This window comes from Brienomyrus brachyistius, chromosome 12 (genome assembly GCF_023856365.1).
Source record: "Brienomyrus brachyistius isolate T26 chromosome 12, BBRACH_0.4, whole genome shotgun sequence".
Classification (NCBI taxonomy): domain Eukaryota; kingdom Metazoa; phylum Chordata; class Actinopteri; order Osteoglossiformes; family Mormyridae; genus Brienomyrus; species Brienomyrus brachyistius.
Genome location: NC_064544.1, coordinates 3,968,519 through 3,992,511, shown reverse-complemented (window position 1 = coordinate 3,992,511; position 23,993 = coordinate 3,968,519). Strand labels below are relative to the sequence as shown.

The 23,993-nt window shown below is 45.3% G+C and overlaps 1 protein-coding gene across 3 annotated transcripts in view; it reads left to right on the top strand.

Moving 5' to 3' along the window:
• The first annotated feature begins 317 nt into the window (after nt 1–317).
• LOC125705069 (paired box protein Pax-5-like) overlaps nt 318–23,993 on the top strand; it is a 62,325-nt gene continuing 38,649 nt past the window's right edge. For 2 of the 3 annotated variants that reach the window (XM_048971404.1, XM_048971403.1), the window contains exons 1-5: nt 318–706; nt 14,076–14,241; nt 17,079–17,276; nt 18,572–18,636; nt 20,255–20,380. In XM_048971404.1, the coding sequence (XP_048827361.1) occupies nt 661–706; nt 14,076–14,241; nt 17,079–17,276; nt 18,572–18,636; nt 20,255–20,380 (601 nt within the window). In that variant the 5' untranslated portion in view covers nt 318–660. The other variant, XM_048971405.1, reaches the window with a different exon arrangement.

Here is a 23,993-nt window from a genome sequence, read left to right as displayed (position 1 = left end):
GGCCTTTGGAAGAAGTAATGTATTACGTGTCATGTATACTGTTTTACTGAAACATATTATATTCCTTTCCGATTACAAAAATAACACTAGTTAACTAGTTATCAGAGCTTGTCAAGTTCAAATTGAGAACCTCAAAGTATTTAAGAGCAAAAACATCCAACACATCTGATCGGATGTGTATTTAAAAGTCGACCACAGAAACTCACGATTAACAGTTAAAAAAAACTGGTAAACAGCATCTATGGTGACACCTGCGTCTACTTTCTCTTCTTCGGCAATGTGCCGTGGAGGAAGACATCTTAAGGGAAGGAGAAAAAGTTTAGTAAAGAGGAACTTTGCAGCAGATGTCAGACCGTGGGGACCAAGGCCGTGCCTAGAGGAGGCATGCGATGTTGTGGAGGAAGAGGACATGAGTGCACATTGCGAGCAGTTCTTTAGTCTTTTAATGATTTCACGGTTCCTTCTCAGTCCTTTTTCCACCTAAAACGTTTAGTTTCAGCCCAGCGATCAACCGCGACAGCGCGACAGGGAGCGGAAGAGCCGAATAATTTCAACCTGCAACTCGCCAAAGGCCACTGATTCAATAGAAAAGAGGGGAAAAGTTTATTGTCTTTTTTTTTTTAACAAAATTTCCCATCTCTTCTACTCTCGCTCACCAGCATGAATTTTGACCAAAAACATCAATCGCATAGGACCGGGAGGTCAGGTAGGAACCCGATGTGCACATTTTACTTCCATTTAACCGTCGGATAACCAGAAATACGGCAGATGTTTTAACCAAGCGAGCAACAGTTTGGCGGGGCCGCACCCTCTTCGGAAATCTGCGCGCCAATAAGGTGAATGCAACAGCACCTTATATATGTGTATTATATATATGAAAAGACAAGACGGATATGAGAGACACAGGGGATGCTGTCAGGTGAAGGAGGGTCATTCGCCTTGTAGATATGTTAAATAAGTTTATGTCTATAGTTCGGTATTATACATCGTCGTGTATTTGGTTTTGGTATTATTTACTTTTCCCCCAAATATTATAGGCATACCACGTGTTTGTGTTCTTTTAAACCGTGTGGAGCACAGTGTAGTTTTAAATCTGCATTAGTTATTAATTTTGTGTATCTGAACTTAATGTATTGGTGTTTATAATTTGATGTCAGGGAGACTCAGAAGGCGGAGAGGTTCAGGGGGTATAACGTCGCGATGGCCAACCAGACTCTCATACGCAGCCCATCGGGCCCCATGCAGTACGGGCAGCATGCCTGCGTCTAGGCCTACACAGAGGTTCCTGTGTCATTTGAATACTTTCCATTCTGCGAATTATAGGCGACTTTTAAGTGTGATATGATATAGACTTACAGATCGATGAGATTAAGATGGCTGCTTTTAGCTGATCTGCGCTGTATTTGGGTCGTGTCTCTTTAATATGTGCGCAGTTTTGATTCGTCGAAGCATTTTCCTGGTGACTCGGTACCCGAATTTTAGTTACCAGGAAAATGCGGATGTGCTTTATGAGAATACAGTTTATTATTATTATTTTTTTTTTTGCATATAGCATGAACTATTGTGAAGTTGAGAATAACCGATGCTGTACATTTTGACACATAAAATCATTTCTATTTGTTAAGGACTAACACATATAAAGCATATTTAATAATCGTGTTTCATTTGTTTGGACAGGACATGTGAGTTTAACCCTTTCAAGGTCATTTTGTTAACAGCATCTTAAGTTTGCACTATTCGCTGTTTGCTCGAAATACGATTTTTGGTAGAACAGGACGACTTGTGGGTGTTTTATACTAAAATGAGCGAACAGGACACGTTAACCTGTCTGGCTTCAGATACATATACCGGTGTGATTGAACACGCCCACCGGAGCGGCCATACTGTTGATTGACTTCTCATTTCGTGATATCTAGCATCGTAGACAAAAAAATAGCTAATATTTTAAGAAAACACAATACGTTACATATAGAAAAGTTACAAATGGGCAAATTATCTCTCGCACTTTGAACACCTATCACGCATTTTTTTTCAGTAATTAATGGCCTTTTGAAACCACGCGCATGTTTATACGCGTGTCCGTTAACATTAAGCAATGCGGTAAATTTGTAAAATATGAAATTCAAGGACATGCGTGATGCAACAGGTTCGTGCTTCTGTTTTCCAGTCGAGTGGGACCCCGTGCAACGAAAGAGTAGCGGCGTTTTTAATTAAAGTACATAAATACCCACCACTGAGCTTAGCAGTTAGTACGGAGACGGAAAATGCATAGCTGACTTCTCCTAATGCGAAGCTTGCAAAAGATACAAAGTAGATAAAATGTCACGCGTCAGTGGTAAACTGAAGTCAATTTCTTGATCTAATCGGACTTTTAAATGAATTTAATATAATTTCATTATTCTGAAATGAGCGATTGTTTCAAACCTCACCTTCGAAAGTTGTTATTGTGAAAAAAGAAAAAATATATATTTTAGCGTCACGTTATTTACAACATAATTGTTATGTTTTCTGTCGCATTTTCCTCAATGTTTTACTGTCACTGTCACAAAAAAAAGAAGATTCATAGGAGACATAATACTGCATAGAATCTTGCTGATTTTTTTTTGTTTAAATCACTCAGCAAAAAATACAAACATATGGGAACACATGAAATATTATACAACACATTACCCATAATGCTTGGGGGTTTATCTCACCGTGAAACGTGATTTGGAAGGATCAGTTTAATCAGGACTATTTTCTGAAAGCATGGAAGTACAGCAGTTTTCCCGTTGCTCATAAATAAACGGCTAAACTGATGGCAATTTTGCGAAATATTTTCTTGGAATAATAGGCAGTAGTAGGACTACTGGTTATTAAGGCTACTGGTTATATTATCGATAATCCACTCTCTAGTAGTCCACGTGAGAGCAGTTGTTTCATAGCTGTTTGTTGGGAAATTTAAGCATTTTTCTTGTCGTACTGGTCTTCAGGTTTACCGTTGTCGAGCCGCGATGACCAGAGTACACATGCATGATCAGGCCGAGTGGATGCTAGCCCGGTCACAGTGTACATATTCCCTACACAGTCTCCTCAAGAGGCCCACCCCTGCCTTCCGTGACCCGTGAAATAACGCAGGGGATTGTTTGCTTTCCATCTCCGCTTGGACAGGCGCGCGGGCCGCTTCCCGCACTCTCCAGTGGAAGCGCTATTCTGTCGTAATTTGGTGGGCAAGTGAAATCAGCACCAAAAATGAATAAAAAAAATCAGAAGCAAACTTGACTGGGTTTAACAACAAAAAAAAACAAGAAAATCTCTCTCTATCTGTAAATAAAAGCCCGCCTTTGTCTGGGGAGGCCTGGAATAGAAAATATTTTCCGTTTTTTTTCATTTTAATTAAATTTGCTAATGTCATTGCATAAAAATATTGAAGGTTATTTGGAATCACGGAAGAGTTACGTGGTCTGTGTATTTTAATTAGAGCTGCAAGTCAGGATCAAACAGTGAAAAAAAAACAAATTCTGAATATGACTATAGTTAGTATTTTATTTAATTATTTATTTATTTATCATTTAAGAATTAATTCGAACTTAAGCGATATGATGTTCTCATTATGTTTACAGCCAGTGGGCGTGTAATAAAAATCTTGCCGAAGTGTTTATATGCGCTATTAGTTTCTTATTGTCTTTCCCGGCTTGGATGAACCCAGATTCGGTATTGCAAAGGAACGGCGGCGCTATTATTGTCCAAAAATGTAATATTTCCAAACGCAACAAAGGAGACGATAAATACGAGATGAGAGGAGGGTCTATCGATCGCATAGATCCGATGGTGCTCCATTCGGGCCTCCTGGTTAAGTTACAAATAAGCCGCGAGACCAAACGCCCGAGACTAACATACGACCCTATTCATTTCTTCTTTCATATTTGCTCTCTTGGTTGTACATTTCATTGCCTATAAATGACGATTTATTTCGATTTGTTTCCTGTGCGGTGAATAATTGGGGAATAAAGAAACCGGTAAGTTTGTGTCGTTAAATGAGAACTGGAACGCGCAGGATTATATACGGAAATGTTTTCACTGTCTCCAAATTTGATCAGATTTGATTTTTTGATATATTTTGCCTAAATTGTCTCAATAAGCATGTAAAATACTTAACATTACAGTTGCAATATAATATAATAATATAACTCTGTATTATACATGGAGCCTTTAATTACGATTCAGTATTAGTGCTTTTTGGTATTATTTGCTTTTACATACCAAAAATCTAGGGAGTTATTCTCAAAATATTTTAAACAGCCCAATTATTTTGTTTGTGTAACCTGATGGCCAAAACGTTCTTGTTCTTATTTATGGATAATTTTTACGAATTTTTAACTGCAGTCTTTTTTTGTGAGCACTGAGAATCCCGTATCATGGCAGATTAATCATATTAATGCGTGATTGTGCGACGGGGCCTCAATCCGCCTTCCGTTAAAAACAAAGATATTTCGGATGCTTCCTCCGTTGTAAATCGTTGCATGTAACTGTTCACACCGGCTAGACCTTCAGACGTCCTTCCAGTTTCTGCCGCGTGTTCTCTTGGGGGGCTTGTTAAAATATGTGCTGGTATCATTTTTAGCGGCTAATTATATAAGAAACGTTAAAGAGAAACATGGAACACCCGGCAAACAATACGTAAATGTTAATTCCTTTAGGGGGTTTTAAATTATTTTCTTTCCCCCCTTTGCCAATCATGAAATTTCTCCCAATTTAAATACCTTTTCCCCCATTAAAAGCTCATCGATGTTTGTCGATGTGTGTCTGACTTGGTCGAATCTGACCACCTACGCCCCCTCGTGGTCAAAATTGAGCCTCGTGTGTACATTTCAGTAAATACATAAAGAAATTTAGATAGTCGTCGCTGTGAAAATATTTGTCGTTACCGTCATACATAATGTTACCGTTATGCGCAAACATTTCGACAAGAAGCAAAAAAAATGTGAATGGAAGATTGTTCTATTTCTACAATATTTTTGGTGCAAATGAAAGTGAAATACTTTACAGCTCGATTTATAAGTATTTTAACATAGCCTCAGTAGCTTAGTTAAATGCTACGCTCCCTATTCTTCAAACACATTCACACAAAACGCTATACACTACGAATCATTAACCAGAACGAAAGCAAGCGCAAATGGGGGGAGTGGATTTTAAAATTACATGAAATACTAAGAATTGAAAAAACAATGAAGGTTGGTCTAAAATAATTTACACTAAATTTATAAGCTGCATACTTTGTAGTAATTTGTATAAACCCTGTATATTTTATACATGTTTTTGGTTTTTAGTAGATTTGTGCCCACAGTCCCGTTATGTGGCATCGATTTTAGTTTCACGAAAAAGCACGGCGTGTTTGGTGAAATCGACAAAATAGCATTTGGTTAATAACGAAGAAACAAACCATTTATATCTGAGTCGCCCAGCAACAGAAAATGCACACAACAAATACGAAAAGCTTGATTTAACGCGCTATAAACAAAATTTAGTATCAAATTGAGCAAAACGACCTTTAACAATAGATAACAGGCATAATAATTTCAGCTAAATACTTTTGTACAGCCATTGATGATGGTAATTCGATAAAACTTAAATCGTTACATAAAATATATCATATGCGGTATGGTAGGCCGAAAACGGAAGGTTTTGATAAGTGCATGTGATTATTTTAAACTTTCACCACTATTTAAATCTATTACAATATAATAACTTTGTTCAAAAATCTTCCGTCAAATGTAGCCTTATACGGACATACATTGGTTTGTTATTTTAACATTCCGTTGAGGAATTTTAACAAAATGGTGAAACAGTTCAAAATTCAGCAGGATTCACCGTTATTTCATTTTTCTGCGACTTTTTTTTACTTACGGTTAATTAAAAAAAACACGAATACACTAAAGAACAACTGAATATGTATACGTAATATATTAAACATAAACGGACAGACAGGGCGTATCAGATTTTTTGCCCAAAATTAAAAATAAGACAATTCACTCCAGCACCGGTACTCTCCGAGTGCTTTCATTCGCTTAAGAACAATTTCTAGCCTCGCCCTCTTTACTTCCTACCGCCAATGACTGTCAACCCCGCCTACAAAATTGCTCCATCTCTGCGATTGGTTAACATTGCAGAGCGCTGTCTGTGGTTGGCGAAGCGAGTGTGAGTGACAGAGTATCCGAAGCAGAATGGTGGGTTTCGGGGCCGAGCCTGCGGCGCTGTCCACACGGATGCGGGTCCTGAAACGCGCAGCGCGCACTATGGCTGTGGATTTGCCCGGAGGCGCAGCCACACGGTGACTTCGGCGCGCTTGTGCCTCATCGCGGGAACAGCAGAAATATTTACACGAAGAACAATAAAGACGGCATTTTTTTACAGGCTCTCCAAGGTGCATGAAGAAATTCCCGTAGTAAAGACAGTGAAGCCGGTTTACCTTGGATTACATTCGCATTATAAAACCGCAACCGAGCACAACTTCATCAGACGGAAACCAGTTCTTCCAAAGTTCTTCTCAAAACACTTGACGGTCATATTTGGATTGATAGGCCCATCTGTTTGATTTTTGTGGATGTTTTGCATTAATGTATTTTTATTAGTTTCCAAGCTTTCAATGTACTTCCACAAGTCAATATATAAATACTTTTCTTGCTGTACTTTGGAATCCATGCCGTCATCGACGATAACACTGAAGTATCTGAAGTAAGACTTCTCTGCGTTGACGAAGTGGATTGTTAACGACTCTTGTGGCTTCATCACAACCTGACGTGAAAGCGATGGTCGCGTGAGAAAAAGATCGCAACTCGGACGTCGCGGTCCTATTTTTTTAAGATTCACGGTCATAGTTTGCAGGTCACTTTCCACAGATGAGACAGAGGCTGCAAAGAAAGAAAAAATAAATTATTCATATATTATAGCTTTGAATAATAATAGAGAAGCTGAATTACGGACATTTCTACAAAATGAACAACAATCAATATAGGAGACGTATTTTTCCCCCCAAAGGCTTTCTTAAAAATATATAATAAAATAAACAAATAACCAGGCTGTTATACAGAGTACCACATCATACAGCGAACTACGGTGAAGGAGAGCACCCCTGCCTTCCGAGGAATCTGCAATTTTACAATAAGTCAACAAAATTATCTACGTTCATTCCAGTTTCATCTTTATTTTTAGAACGTGACAACTTTTATCCTGCTAATCTTAAGAAATTATTATTGGGCGTTTTTGACTACCAGAATCTTTACTTTTACGATATATACACACACAAATATATTGTTATATATGTATATATATATATTTTTTTTTTTTTTAAAAAGACTTTCAAGGATTTTCACTTAATTACCAGTCTTACTTCGCCGGGAGTGTAAAGGACACGCGCCGGCGAGCACTGGCTTTCCACACAGTTGAGTATATTTTTGTGCGGATTCACTTGCCCTTGTTTCTCTGCCGAGGCGTCACTGCACGTTTTCCGGCCGAGGGAGTTTGTGTCACACCGACCAGCCAGCTGCTCTGGCTATAAGACCTTTTCCATGGAAATACATTGCAAACACGACCCGTTCGCTGCGATGCATAGTAAGTGCGCTGCTACCTCTTTATGAAGCAATTATTATAATTATTCTTCCTGTTATAAAATTATTATTGTTATTATTAAGAATAATAATGGCTATTATCATTTGTAATTTGCAACTGCATTTCAGAAATGTCCGTACACATTTCAACAAATTAGAACAATTACTAAAGAATCACTACATTATAGCTGAAGAAGTCAAAAAATGCTGTGCAAGGAATTGTTCAATTCGTATCATTAAGGAAGAGGACGCTTGTTGCAGAAGCTGCGACCTTTGGTGTAACGTTACTGCTGGGGGGGGGACGTCTTACATTGTTAGTGCTGAGAACGGTTTTGCTGAGTTCAGTGGACTGTGTCTGTGTTTACCGCCATGCTTATTTCCTTCGGTAACAATGTGGCTGATGTCCGAAAGCTTGGGGGAGGGGGGCGGCTGGGGGTGGGGTTGGGGGGGGGGGGGTGGGGGCAGCAGTGGATGGTATGGTATGATTTAACAGCTCCAATCCACCACGCGCAATAATGCAACAGCCAACTTGACCTGTAAAGCAGCACATAACGTCCATGCTGAATTTCAGCGAACGCCTTCGGACAGGCCGTCAGTCGGACCCCGGTGACATCCCAGGCGTTGACGGAGTATCCGCATATACGCACCATCTCGCATTAAGACGCGCACCAACAGCGGTTTAATTTGAAATAAACTGCTAAATAAACTGCAGTGACTAGAAATCTTCACATATGTATATCTATAATTTATAATTTTCGAACGCGTGCCTGCTTTATTAATTATTTTTTTATTATTATTATTGTTATTATTATTATTATTATTATTAGTAGTAGTAGTAGTAGTAGTAGTAGTGGCAGTAGTGATAGTAGCAGGCCTTTAAATTTTATATTAATATCACTGATGCTTTAGCTTTTTTAAATTGCAAGAGGCGTTAAAGCTGTTTGATGATGCTATGCGGGGCACGTGGTGACTACGGCCTCTGCCGTTTAACTCTATTTACGTGTGAAATGCTTCTCTGAGCCTCGCTGTGCTCCAGCGACTTCGGGACGATTGGTCCTTTCACACGCGGTTATGAGAAATGACATCCTCTTACCACGGCGAGTTAAACGGTGGATTAGATGTACAGATCCCAAAAGTTACAGCTAATCACATTTCTTTCAAAGTGCAGCATTTTTTTTGTCATTTTGAAGAAGCGGATTGCAATCGTAACATAATACGAACATCCGTAAAAAAACAACAGGAAAATCCCGGGCACTTTAACAGACTGGCCATCGATACATTTGGGGTGAAAATTATTTAAACACTAGAATAAGTTACTTTTCTTGTTGGGTAGCATGCTAAAAACCCAATGACGAAAAACTTTGTGGTTAAAGAACTGTGGTAGAGATTGCATGGGCTACGATTTTTTTTGACCACACAGAAAATTTTCACAGAAAAGTTACAAAAAATAACAATGACGTTTTGCACTAGAAACAATGTACAGTTATTGGAACAGTGCCTAGAGATTTTCTGATCCTTAAATAATTTCAGATTTTGCGTCGCTCTCTTCCTCTCCTTCCAAAGGCCCAACAGCAAAATACACACAGGAACACCGAATAAAGTCGGTGGGTTTCTTCATCGGATGATGCCAGACGTCGTTAATATGTTATAGATGAAAGTGATGCCGTTCTCACTGTTTGAGAAATAGTAAGAGCGCTGTTCAGATATTCAAAATACACCTAGTAAATCCCCGGTATTAACATTTCCGTAATATAGGTTATGACGTCTCGTTATGGAATTAACCGGTAACCTGTTGTCAGGTGAACTACCCATGTCAATTTAAATACAGAGAACAGATAAACTTTGTCGACGATATCAAACGAATTTAGGAGTTTTTCTTAACATCCCGACAAAAATATGACTGAAAAGCAATACATCCAGATTCGTATGATCTGGATGTGATTTAAGACTATGACCATGAGGCTTGTGTTTTAGATGTAATTTGGAATTTGCACGGTGACGCAAAATGGTTTGATTTTAAACCTCGCGGCAAAGCCGCAGCTGGACTTTAAACAGGAGACGTTACAAAGCTGCCGCTGATCGTATTGTTTCCTGTCGTAGCCTCTGTCACGATATTTGAAGTCTGAGACTCTAAGTTTCACCGCCGTTAATAGACAGTCGAGCGCAGCAGCGACTGAAGTAAACAGTCTTAAAGTTGTACCACCGGCTTGTGCATGTCACTCTTAAAATGATTGTTTTCGTTTATTTGATGAGCAGAAAAAATATTTAAGGATGAGTATTTGTCTTTTGCATAATCACAATATATGAATAAACTATATCATTCATTTGTACGTCGACGTGCTATGAAGCCACAAAACGTGGAATATATTTAATCATTTATTTAGTGTTATATATAGTATTAGATGTACATAATCGAAAGAGATGTACAACAGAAAAACGGCAGCCCATTTTCTTTAGCACTGTAGTTACCAATACAAGACCTCCTCACCGTGAAGGAAAAGTGAACCGTTTTGAATGATGTTTGATCGAGACAGTGATAAACGCGGCGAGCATTAATATCGTTTCCTGACTTTAATTGCGTTATTATTATGATTGTTATTGGAATCGTGGGATTACTAAAATAAGTGAAATATTGTAAGCCTATTACGCGGTAGAAACGATCAAGCGATTTAGTCTAATTAATAGTGATATTTTTTTGCTGATAATGTATAATCAGCTTAAATGTTTTCGCATTTATGACTTGCAGTCTAGATTACATAATAATTAATGTTATATCACCATTTTTGGTTAAGAAAGGCCTGTGTGTCTGTCCGTATTACCGCGATTACGTATATGGTGTCGAATACAGGATATTTATTTATTTACTTTCTTATTTACTCAATATACTGCATTCCGCAAAACACTAAAAACAACATATGTCACTTGACCTGAACGTATCATGCCGAATGCAATAATTTTTTCATTGAAAAGATAAGCTTTATTTTTTATATATATTTCTGCAGTCACAGCGCTTGAATTCAAGCCTTGTATCCAAATTGGTGACGATATTTTCCCTTCAAGCTACTGAATACATTTTCCTATCCCCATATATGAAATTTCATAATCTGCCTCGGGGCTATTATTTTTTACTTGAGCGATGCTTAATCACATTTCTAAGTTAAAGGTATGGTCGGCCTCGAAGCCAGGATTTGCGGGCTTCGGTTTGCCTCTGAGCTGCCCCGTCTTCGTCACACACCCCGATTTCTTTTCAATTATGAATGGGAAGTAAACCCGTGACCCGTTAACGGCAATAACGGATCCTGACAAGAGAGATTGTGAAATAAAAAGACTAGCTTAACGGACCTTATTTTCTGGATGGGAGAACATAAACGTCTCTGACACCACAGCCCCCTCCCCGCGCCCCGGCTCTGGTGTCGCTGTCGCTCCCTATCTCTCTAACGGTAGGTAATAAAGTAATACGGATGGCCAGCAACATCTCCCGTATTCATTCCGTTTGAACGGAATGTTTATCCTAACATTAAATATTGATTGGACGCTTTAAAAGGGGCGCAACCCTTTTATAGTACAGACCCCCAGAGGCGTACATTGGAGAGATGTGTTATATGTACGCGGGGGTAAAATAATCAGAAGCAATAAAACATCCCCAAATACTGGATTTTAAACTGGTTTCCGAAAAAAAAAATCACCGGTATTCAAGCGAAACTTGATGAGGTAACTGAAAACACGTGTTAACATGAGGGGTTTTCGAGCTTAGTACGATGGCGTTTTTATTGACATCTGCTTGGCACTAAACACAAACCCTTGATTAGCAAATGAGTTACATTTGTAATAACTATTCTCAGTACTATTGTGCATTCTGAGAAAACGCCGACCGCAAACGCCGACAGAATGTAGTCATATAGCGGACGCTTGGTATTGCGGCTGAGGTCGGCCGGCTACCGGCAGCTGGCTCGTGTCACGGGGCAGGAGGGCGTCCGTGTGCGTTTGTGTGCTTCAGGGCCAAAGATGGTGCTGGACCAGGTCTCTCCAGGCAGGTAACAAGCTGGCCTCAGCGAGAGCCAAGGGCAGGAGGTCCTCTGAAGTTTCAAAGACTTTCATGCTACTGGGTCTGATCCTTAATGCCATCTGGCCAAAGTAATTAACATTTTTTGCTGAATAATTAAAAATAAGTTTTTCTAAATGTCTTTAGAGAAATGAATTATTCCGGATATGAGTTTCACTTTTAGTGGTTTGGCTTCTGCAGTCATGTAATCCATTTTCAGGCTGAATTTCTGATGTCATGAGTTCCCAAATTTTTTGGGGGGAAGTTAGTTGTACATTTAATCATCCCTGGACTTCACCACTTTCTCGAGATGCGTACCTTTCATTTTAATTGATTAATTGATCTGAAATCAACTCCTACTATTTTGTTAGTAATTATGACATCTTTTATAAGACCATGCAGGGTTCATTTAGGGGGTGGGTCATCAGTTTTTAAATCACGCTTTTTTAAAATCAGTATATCATGCATTCACATGCACATCTGCACATCGTGTAGCAGGATATTTAACACGCTGGATTGCTGAGCTTCGCTCATCCATGTAGGTTCTGCATTCCTTTAGGGCTAAACGAGCAGCCTTCCACCAGGAATCCTGAGTCCTAATTGCCACCATGGTACCGTAGCCAAAAACTCCATTTTCGGAAGGGGCCACGATGTGGCTGTATCCAGCTTGCCCCCCCCCCCCCCATCCGTGGGTGTGTGCAAGGCATCTCTGGCATTGGGATCCTGTGTCCCAGTCTCGCACCGGACGGCTGCCATGTGACTTTGGAACACTCAGGACTTCGTACACGTGGGGGCCACCATAGAGTCGAGTTTTTCTCTGAGCGTGATGGGGCTGTCAGCGTTGTCTGTGGGGGTGCGATGGCTCACATGATCAGGAAATCTTTGACTGAGAAATGCAGCCCCTCCCTTATTGATCACATTTTCTTGGTTCCAGATCAAGGGGCTCTGGAGCAATGTGGTAGCCGGGCGCCTGCGCTGGTATTCATCTTGTAGGCATAGTCCAGAGGCTCTGCTTATCTTATACTCAGCTTTCTCAGGAAACCTTGACATGCCAGTGGGCCCAGTGTACCCAGGTTTGTGCTGGGAAGCCAGTGCCCACTATCAAGCATCCCCACAAACACCCCCGAGTCTGAACACTTTTTATCAGTCAAACCATCTTCCTCTGCTTCTTTAATTTCCCAGAAATTTGGCAAAATAGACCCAGAGGCTTTTAATAACATTTTTTTAACCAAAATAAAAATAATACATGTAAAGACAGATTTTAATTTTAATATTGTCAGCCAGGGGAAACTAAGGGGATTTTTAAAAAATCCCCCTTCGGCTTGCTTACGAAACTCATTAAACCTTGGAGCTAAGATTATGTGCCCACGCTCGGTTTTTTTGGCGCAATATTTCCCCGACAATAGCAATCAGTATGTTAATACTGTAAAGTATCTGGATAACGCGCCATCGTCGCTCTGTTATTTCTCGTTGTGTTCATAAACCGTATTCAGGGCGTTAAGTGTAGGAAATAAATGCAGTTGGTCTCAGATGTTTATTAACGTAAGAATGGTCGAATATATATAGTTTTACAGGCCACCGGGCAGACTTCGAACGGCGCAGTTTTTGTTTGTTGTTGCTATTTGCTTTTCATCAAAGACGGCGGCCAGTGGGATTTCCGTTGGGGGGGGGGGTTTAACTCCCCAAAGCTTTGATATAATCTGGCTCTTCTGTCCCTTTCCGGTGCTGCGATCGCCGCCTCGTGTGCGCGGTGCGCTCGCCCGCCGCTGGGGGTGCTAATGAGCAGCCCTGAGTCCCGGGGACTGGGGTGAATTACGGAAACTTCCCCATTTCACAGATCACAGTGGCAAGAAATCGCATAAGAAAATCCGGTGACAGAGCTGTGCGTTCACCCAAACTCACCACAAATAATCGATTAATAAGTTGAGCATTTTTTTGCGATGGTAACTGATATTTAAATTCTTTCAGGTGTTTTTGAATCTGTGATGTTTTGTTCTGTGGATGGTTGACCTGCAGGACTGGTTGTCTGTGCCTCTTACGGGCTCTTATCTAATCAATAATAATAATAATAATAATAATAATAATAATAATAGATTTTACTTGGTGGCACCTTTCATGACACTCAAGGTCACTGAAGACGGGTTTTCCTGGTTTGAAACAACATCGTATTAATGGAATGTGGTGTTAGTAGAATCTAATGCGTTTCTCACTTTTCACAAGATGGGTTAGAGTTTGTAATGCCGAGGAATTAACTGCATATTTATTGCTGGCAAGCAGCTACTTCGTTTATAATCACTGCCGGCAAGATAAGAGACATCGGACGTGACCTTATGCTTGTCGTTGGTGGAGTGAGATTACTGTCAGAAATTCTGCTATCAAACAATGAGGTGCCTTGCTTTACATTTATGAGAAATCACTGACTCCAGGATCACTGGATCCTTCTGTAGGACACGGCGGGGTCAACCAGCTGGGAGGTGTCTTTGTGAATGGGCGCCCCCTGCCAGACGTGGTGAGGCAGCGCATCGTGGAGCTGGCGCATCAGGGTGTCCGGCCCTGCGACATCTCCCGGCAACTGCGGGTCAGCCACGGCTGCGTCAGCAAGATCCTGGGCAGGTGAGCGCCCCGCTCTGTAGCTCCGCCCACTCTCTCTACTCAGTGGTCTCATCCAGTAGCCCCACACAATGACCATACCTACCAACCAAGCCCAGCTCCCACCAGTAGCTCCGCCCACTATCCATACTCAGTGGCCTCATCCAGTTGCCCCGCACTATCACCACGCCTATCAGCCAAGCCCAGCCTCCACCAGTAGCTCCGCCCACTATCCCTACTCAGTGGCCTCATCCAGTTGCCCCGCACTATCACCACGCCTATCAGCCAAGCCCAGCCTCCACCAGTAGCCCCGCCCAGTGTCCCTACGCAGTTGCCCCCCCTTTCACCGCCCTACATTTTGACCCAAACCTGTTACTTCATGATTCACACCTGCGATTTGCTCGCACGGTTCCTTTCTCCCTTTGCACCCCAGTGTTTTTTTCGCACTCAGTCCCAGATTCTTAGGCCGTGAACCTTTTCTGGTGACACGTTGGTGGAGGGTGCGGTTTCTCAGTATTCCAAACTTAAAAGACCCTCTGAGCCCGCAGCTGTGACTCTGCACGCTCTGGAATAATGCGAGCGCCGTTGATTACAAGCAAAGGAGGATTTGGGATGAATACATTATATTTATCTTCTCTCCCTTGCCTTTTCTTTCATGCCCTCTCTCTCTCTCTCTCTCTCTCTCTTTCCCACTGTCTCTGTTTCTGCTTTTCTCTCTCTCCCTCTTCGGAGACAAACCCTGCGAACGGCTCAAATCCTGCCCCTCCCGTTCTGTCTCACAATGAAAGCTTACAAAAGGAAAAGATTCATCACATTTGGAATTTGCATCAAAATGAAACTGGTACCGTATTTCGTGCAGAAAGGGAGAGAGGGGCGGCTTGAAGGGTGCGGGATTAGCGGGCAGGGCTCTCGGCGCTGTAGAGAAATGTGTTCCTCATTGTTCCCCGACGCGTCCCCTTAATGTCTCTGGGTGTCTCAAAGCAGCACTGGAGTATTTCATTTCCTCACTGCTCCACCATCAGTAAAAAAAAGTCCCATTCATTTGGATCAGGCCAAATAAATAGATGGCAGATAAACCCCAGCTTACCCAGGGTGCACTGGGGATCGATTCACCATCATGTGACATTCCTCCGCCGTCAGGCCCTGCTCTCTGACTTGCTTTAACGTGTAGCAGTGTTAAGTGCTCCCCCCCCACCCTGAAAAGAGTGCTGTGTTGAAAAGTCCCTTTTTAACAATTCTGTGATCTGACCTTGGCTGAGGGTTCGACTCCCAGCAGGCCATGCACCTGGAGAGCCTTCTCAGCAGGGCCGCCCATGCTGTCGGGGCTTAAGTTGCACGGGGACTGAAATTAGGGGCTGATTAATTAGGAATCACAGTCACACTGGGGGGATCTGAGATACTGCAAGGGTTTGTACTTTAAAGAGTCAGATGTACATGCTTTTAGCTGAAGCAACATGCTTTTTTGAGAAAGCAAGGCGAGTCAATCCATGGAGCAGTTGGAGTTAAGGGACGTGTTCAGTGGCCCAAGGGTTACATCACTCTGCTGATCCTGGGATTTGAACCTACCAATCACACGCACATTGTATTAATTGTGTATTAATGTGCTGAGTCACCTGATACTTGTTGGAGGAAGGGGGGGCGGAGCTTGCGGAGACCCACGCACACTGTGGCTTTGCTGTTACCGCAATGTGTAAATCCGGCCCGACACAGACCAGTAACGTGTGAAAGTCGATGAGAACGTAGCCATTCTGGCCCTTGGGGCCCCCAGCAGCCAGGGCGTTCTGTGGGCTGGGGGGCAGGGAAGATCCCACAGCAGACAGCCCCGGTGAGAGATGGCACGTGCTGCATAGTAACCCCCCACCCCCCCCGCCCCGTGCCGCCTGGTAGCCCGTCATGGCACGCCTCTGTGTGAGGTACCTCTCTCTAACTCTCTCTCTCCTGCTTTTCTTTCCTCTACTCCCTCCTTCTCTTTCTCCCATCTTTTTTTTTTTATCTATCTCCTTATCAGCCTCTCTGTTTCTCTCCTTCCCCCTTTCTCTCTGTTTCTCTCCCTCCATCCCTCTTTCTCTCTATCTGCCTCACTCTCTTCCCCCTTTCTATTTCCCTCCGTCCGTCTCTCCTCCTCCCTCTTCCCCTGCCGTGTACCATGCCATGTGCGGGCAGGGTGCCATGTGGCCACATTCTCCATCCTGAAAGCTGACTCGTGCTAAATGAATAAAAAGCAGCCCCCCCCCCACGGGTAATTTGGCAGATGCTCATTCCCCCCCCCCCTCCCCTGGTACAGACCCCACACACACGCCGGCACCGCCTGGCCCTGCCAGGCGAATCCTGAGGAAGCTACTCATGGGTGACCATCTGACTTCTGGTCGGACTGGCATAGCGACACAGTGATGGATGGCGCCCAAATTATTAATTCATCTTATTAATCTGTCTTCCAACCGCTTATGCAGGGGAGGCTGAGCGGGGAGCCTGGAGCCTGTCCCAGGAAGCATGCCTCACGAGGCGGGGGGTGCGCCCTGGGTGGAATGTCAGTTTATCGCAGGACAACCGCTCACTCACTTAGTCTATTAGCATATACGCTAATGCTAATGCTAACCCTTAACTGCGTGTTTTGGAGCACACAGGGAAAAGCCACACAACACAGGAAGAGCACGCAAGCTCTATGCAAACTTCAGGCATACGGGAGCCGGGTGGAATTCAAGCCAGGAACCCTACAGGCGTTGGGATGCAGTGATTTTACTCATGCTTCTGAAAGAATGACCGTTCTAAGTCTTTCTGAATTTTCCCCAAGTCGATATAAAACCCGAGGCCCATTTGCCGGTTCTTCCCTTGACCCCGGAACACCTCCGCCTGTCCCTCAGGTACTATGAGACTGGCAGCATCAAGCCCGGCGTCATCGGCGGGTCCAAACCAAAGGTCGCTACGCCCAAAGTCGTCGACAAGATTGCCGAGTACAAGAGGCAGAACCCCACCATGTTTGCCTGGGAGATCCGGGACCGGCTGCTGGCTGAGCGGGTCTGCGACAATGACACCGTACCCAGCGTCAGCTCCATCAACAGGTACCGGCCCGACCTCCGTGGGGCCCGCTAAGCACTCGTGCGCCGGAGCACACTTACGTGTTTTCATTTAGTGGATGGTTTTATCCAAAACAAAGAACTGTTAAGGAATCTGGGTCAGACAGTCATCTACGGTGTGGGGCCAACCCTGGACTTTGAACCAGTAACCTTTTGATAACTTGCGTAGCTTCAGTACCACTAACCTGATGACACGAGCACGTTGTCCTTAAAAAAAGCGATTTCTGATACAGATTTTCGTGTTTATTTTCACCCAGTAGAGGCAGAATCCTAGGCAGTGAAACTGTTTCTTATGTCACTGGCCCTTGACCGAGCTATTAGCTGACCTACTGTAGCTACTACAAACCAAGTAACTTACTAGCAGAGAGGAAATTCTGGGTCGTCCCTCTGTACTTTTTTCCCTGTATTTTTTTAGCTAGACCTAGGACTGGCTAATTAATCATCCTGTTGTCAGCTTTAAATAATGAATCGAATTATGAGCTCGTAATTAAAACGCAAAGGCACCTTAATAATGTCTGGTTAACGGTGGAACATGAGACGGCCGAGAAATTGGGTTGGGACCGGGCTGTGGGGGCCGGGATGGCTCATTTGAGGGGGTGATTCAGGATGCGGGTGCTGTGGTGATTCTCGGGGTGAAATCATAGCTCTACATGGCCGGGCAGCTTGAGCATCCAGACTGAGTGGGCCCCCCTGGAACACATGTAAATCTGGAGGACGGCGCTTAGGAAACGGGTTCAGGGGCCCCGAAGGAACGTGTTGGGGCCTCGAACACATGAAAACCTGGTGACCGGCGCTCGGGAAGCAGGATCAGGGGCCTAGGAGGAACCTGCTGGGGCCTTGAACACATGTAAACCCAGCAGCTGGCGCTCGGGAAGCAAGACCAGTGGCTCTGGAGGATCTTGCTGGGGCCTCGAATACATGTAAACCCGGCAGCCGGCGCTCGGGAAGCGGGATCAGGGGCCCGGGAGGAACCTACCGGGGCCCCCGGCTCCATATTTATGAACAGGGTGCAGCTCGCTGGTTCGACACAATGTGTACAATGACACCGCCCCCCCCGGGAGAGCAGAGCGCGGCTGTGCATGGGCAGTCATGCAGGAAGCGTGTGGCCTGACTGCCATGTCGGCCTGCCTCGGCCCCGTGGCCCCTGTCACAGGCCACGCTCACACAGACACAGGCACACACAGACACACACACGCTCACACAGACACGGGCACACAAAGACTCAGACACAAACAGACACACACACGCTCACACAGACTCTTCTCTCTTCTCCTCCACAGAATCATCCGGACCAAAGTGCAGCAGCCCCCTGGCCAGCCGGGCTCCGTCACCTCTCACAGTCTCGGTAGGGGCCTCCGCCATCCCCCTGCCGTCCCCCCACTGTACCCTCAGCATCGTCCTATTGTTCCCCCACTGTTCCCCTGCTATCCACCCGCTGTCCTTCCTCATCCCCTCCGCCACCCTCCACTGTGCCCCTACTGTCCCCCCTTGTCCTCCCGTTGTCCCCCCACTGTTCCCCTCTTGTTCCCCCATCGTCCCCTTGCCGTCCCCCTGTCATCCCTCCTGGGGAGTTTTGCCATGGGGGCAGCACCGTGCATGTGTGTGTGTCGGTGTGTGTGTGTGTCAGTGTGTGTGTGTCGGTGTGTGTGTGTCGGTGTGTGTGTGTGTGTCTGTGTATTTGGGTGTGTGTGTATTTGGGAGTGTGTGTGTCGGTGTGTGTGTGTCTGTGTATTTGGGTGTGTGTGTATTTGGGAGTGTGTGTGTCGGTGCATGTGTGTCTGTGTATTTGGGTGTGTGTGTATTTGGGAGTGTGTGTGTCGGTGTGTGTGTGTCTGTGTATTTGGGTGTGTGTGTATTTGGGAGTCTGTGTATTTGGGAGTGCATGTGTGTCGGTGTATTTGGGTGTGTGTGTGTGTATGCGTGTGTGTATTTGGGAGTGCGTGTGTCGGTGTGTGTGTGTCTGTGTATTTGGGTGTGTGTGTATTTGGGAGTGTGTGTGTCGGTGTGTGTGTGTCTGTGTATTTGGGTGTGTGTGTATTTGGGAGTGTGTGTGTCGGTGCATGTGTGTCGGTGTATTTGGGTGTGTGTGTGTGTATGCGTGTGTGTATTTGGGAGTGCGTGTGTCGGTGTGTGTGTGTCTGTGTATTTGGGAGTGTGTGTGTCGGTGTGTGTGTGTCTGTGTATTTGGGTGTGTGCGTATTTGGGAGTGTGTGTGTCTGTGTATTTGGGTTTGTGCGTATTTGGGAGTGTGTGTGTCTGTGTATTTGGGTGTGTGTGTGTCGGTGTGTTTGTGTCTGTGTATTTGGGTGTGTGCGTATTTGGGAGTGTGTGTGTCTGTGTATTTGGGTGTGTGTGTGTTGGTGTGTTTGTGTCTGTGTATTTGGGTGTGTGTGTATTTGGGTGTGTGTGTGTCGGTGTGTTTGTGTCTGTGTATTTGGGTGTGTGCGTATTTGGGAGTGTGTGTGTCTCTTTGTATTTGGGTGTGTGCGTGTGTATGCGTGTGCGTATGTGGGAGTGCGTGTGCGTATGTGGGAGTGTGTGTGCGTATGTGGGAGTGTGTGTGCGTATGTGGGAGTGTGTGTGCGTATGTGGGAGTGTGTGTGCGTATGTGGGAGTGTGTGTGCGTACGTGCTGCATTATCTCATTAAAGGAGAATTCTCTCCCAAAATCAGATAATTAAAATAATGAATTAGGTAGAATAAGAAAGAGTGCCTGCTCTCGTTACATTTTCCACATCATTAGACAGTAAGTATGCCGCCGTTAGACTCCCCTGAGCTGCTCGATGGCGCCTCTCTATGCCGTGGGAGGGGAGACTGGATTAGGATCACACACCTTTCTGTGAGCTCTCCCTGGGAGACTGGCAGGGGGCGCTGTGTCAGGGGTGGTGACACGGGTCCTTTATGCTCCTGTTAAAATGACCTCGGTGTCCTGTCTGCCCCTCCACCACCCCCACCCCCCCCCAGCTTCCACGGTAACCGTGACTCAAGTGTCAGCAGTGACCAGTGACACGGCTGGCTCCTCCTACTCCATCAGCGGCATTCTGGGAATCAGCTCGGCCGCCGAGGCCAGCAAGCGCAAACGGGAGGAAGGTAGGAGGGGCTTCTTCTTCCTGGGAAGCGGGGGGGTCGGGGGGGGGAGCAGCCTGCGGGAGGGACTGTCGGATTCCACGTGTTTGGGTTTCGCTGGTAGGATGAGGAGTCCGATGCGGTTACGGAAGCCGAAAATGGAAGCACGTACGTGCGTGTGTGAGCGACCGGCCGTAGGCGTGTTCGCGCGGCGAGAGGTTGGCACGGCGGAAAAAGGGAACGGCGTAAACCCGCAGGGACCCTCTCGCCTCCGAACGGGCTGCTGCGTGCTGGCAAACCACAGCAGCAGTGTGGTGTGAGATATGACTCAGCTGTCAGCTATAAGCCAGCCGCACCCTCTACCTTTACTAGACGACGAAAAGGAGCATAACTATCTCAGCTACCTTGATTACCCCCTTCAAAGTGAGGAAATACAGGATGATAAATGATGAATGATTTTTCGGGGGTGGCGAGACAAAACCCCCCCTCCCCCAAACAGGGACTAGAATGATTCAGTCTGTAAAAAATGAAACGCGCATTTTATGAAATGATCAGTTTTACCTTCCCCCCAGACCATGGCATGTTCATTTATCCACTCACACATATGACTTAAACTGCCTGATCTTTCTGTCTGTATCGCTCCATCTCTCCATCTTGAGGACCACTTGTCCCCATTTATAATTAAAACGACCTTGAGGCTATTTACCTGCTTTTATTAATACTGGAGCAGCGAAGGCCGATGTCTGGAATTATCCAGCGGGATTCCGGAATGTCCGTCGGCCAGTCGGGACACGGGGTCAGACGCGATGTTTCATCGCTTATTTTAATAATGGAAAAGTGCCGGAATGGGTGATTTGCGTTATTGATGGACACGGCATTTGGGTGGCGGGTGCTAAACACGCGGCCTTATGACCGGGGATTCTGCCCCTTTTAGATGTATTGCTAAGTGTGGTAAATAGGCTCTGGGGCTGGGCCTGGCCAGGGAGCGGACCGTGTGTTTGTTGTGCTGCAGATCTATTAGGCCTCTGTCGAGATGGGGGGGCATGGAGCCATCATTAGTCCCGGGCTGTCAGCGAGGCATATTTACAGTAAATGAGCCCCCCCTCCACCGTGTTTGCATAAGGGCACATATGACATCGGCTCAATTATGCCTGCGAATCCATTAATCACGCTGGAGTCGGGCTCATTTAGGTGGAGCTTCCGACTGGGACGGCGTATCTTGAGTCCCGGGGCCGACGTGCCACAACTGCTTCTCCCTGCACTAGCTCTCATCCCTCCCTGCTGGCCATTAGAGCGCCCCCATGTGGTCGCCTGTAGCCAGATTTCTGAAATCCCTGGCCCACCTTCGCGTGGGAACACTGGGCCCACGTGTCTGGGACATCCTCGATGACATGTGCCCCCGCCTGCTTCCTGAGCCACCCCCCTCACCCTGGATGGGGCTCTGCTGGATGGCCATTAACCAGGGGCCGCGGGCGGGGGTGCGCAGAGCTCATGTAGAGCCGGCTCAACCAAAACAAACATGTTCATCTTGGGGGTGGGCATTAAAAAGCCATTGTGCGGGGAGACCCCCACCGTAAATGGGCCTGGAGCAGATGTCAGGGCGGTGGAAGGAGGCACCCATCCAATGCGGCCCCTCCAGTCAGTCCTCCCCCCCACAGACAGACCACGCTGTCCTGCGTCCTTCGTCAACAGCCATGGTGGCACAGACCCCAGTCCTTACTCTGTAGCCCCGCTGTGGCGTCCTGGAGAACTGGGGGGAAGACTGGAACTAATCAAAACAAATTACTTCAGTCACCTGACTCTGCCCCCCCCCAGACAGCTGGAGGCCACGCCCCCATGCCTTCTCATAGGCTCAGGATATTTCAGAATTCTAAAGAAGAATGTTCGTTGCCGTCGGCGATGGTTGCTGCAGTAACACAGGTCATACTTAACAGGAATGGGTAGGAAGCCTCACAGATGCCCCTGTAGACAATTCTGAGAAAGCCAGGATGCTTGCGGTCATTTCCATGTCTGCCTGTATCCGGCCACAAGTCTCCCCATCGCTGGGCCGACAGGGACGAGGTCCGCGCGGTTAATCTTGTTAAGCGTGGTGTTAATTACGGTGCAATTAGTGGGAGTTGCCGGCTTAATTGACGCTACATGCTGTTGGCAGCAGCGCCATGATGAAGCGGGGCATCCCTAAATGGATTTTTAATGCCCGGACCGTTGCCCGGCGCTGCAGCATGGCTGTGACTCTTACCGGTGCAGGAAGAGAGGACTGAGCGGGATGGTCCATCAGGAACATGCAAATGGATTTTATTTGACTGGGTTGATGCTGGTGAAGCTCCTGTCTGCAGGAGGGCTTCTGAAGGCTTCTGAAGTAGTTATTCACTGGCGTTTCTGCTGCCCTTCAAAAAACAAAGACACACCAAGGCTCCAAGGCTCTTTTCCAAGGGCGATGACTGTCCTCTGCACCCAGCAACCCCAACTCGGCAACAATTCCCTGCATTCAACCTCTGCTGTTAGTAGATGTCAGCTAGTTACTAGGTAAATTGAGGCTGATCCAGTGTCTGCCTGTTTTCATGCATGCTATGTAAAAACAGAGGTACGTGTTTTATGAATCCATCCACTGTCCGTGTCCCCTTTCCCCATGCAGGATGAGCCTGGAGCCTAGGCCATAAAACACACCAAACTGGGGGTGGGGGCTCTCTATGGTATGCTGCTCTATCGCAGGAAGCATGACTGAGTACAGAAACACACAGACACGTACACGTTTGTATCCATATCTTTGTGGGAACCATCCATTCATTTCTATGGGAATATCCCTAATCCCAGCAATGATGACCTTAACCCCTATAGAGACCTGCCCTTAACCATAAGTAACCAAACATTTTTAGTTTTTCGGTTGCACATATTTGGTTGCACGTATTTTTTATAAAGCTGAGCTTCCTCTTGTGGGGACTGACAAATTGGTCACTCCAACATCAAAATAACTCCAACATCAGTGTCTGGGTTGTAGTATGGTGACTGATGCCTGGGTTGTAGTATGGTGACTGATCCCTGGGTTGTAGTATGGTGACTGATCCCTGGGTTGTAGTATGGTGACTGATCCCTGGGTTGTAGTATGGTGACTGATGCCTGCGTTGTAGTATGGTGACTGATGCCTGCGTTGTAGTATGGTGACTGATACCTGGGTTGTAGTGTAATTACTGATGCCTGGGTTATAGTATACTGATAAACATTTGAGTTCTAGTATGGTGACTGATGCCTGGGTTGTAGTATAATGACTGGAGTCTGTGTTGTAGTATGGTGACTGATGCCTGGGTTGTAATGTCATAGCTGATGCCTGGGTTACAGTATACTGGTAAACATCTGAGTTCTAGTATAGTGACTGATGTCTGAGTTGTAGTGTAATAAGTAATGTCTGGGTTATAGTATACTGGTAAACATTTGAGTTCTAGTATAGTGACTGATGCCTGGGTTGTAGTGTAATAACTGATGCCTGGGTTATAGTATACTGGTAAACATTCGAGTTCTAGTATAGTGACTGATGTCTGGGTTGTAGTATAGTGACTGCTGTCTGTGTTGTAGTATGGTGACTGATGCCTGGGTTGTAGTGTAATAACTGATGCCTGGGTTATAGTATACTGGTAAACAT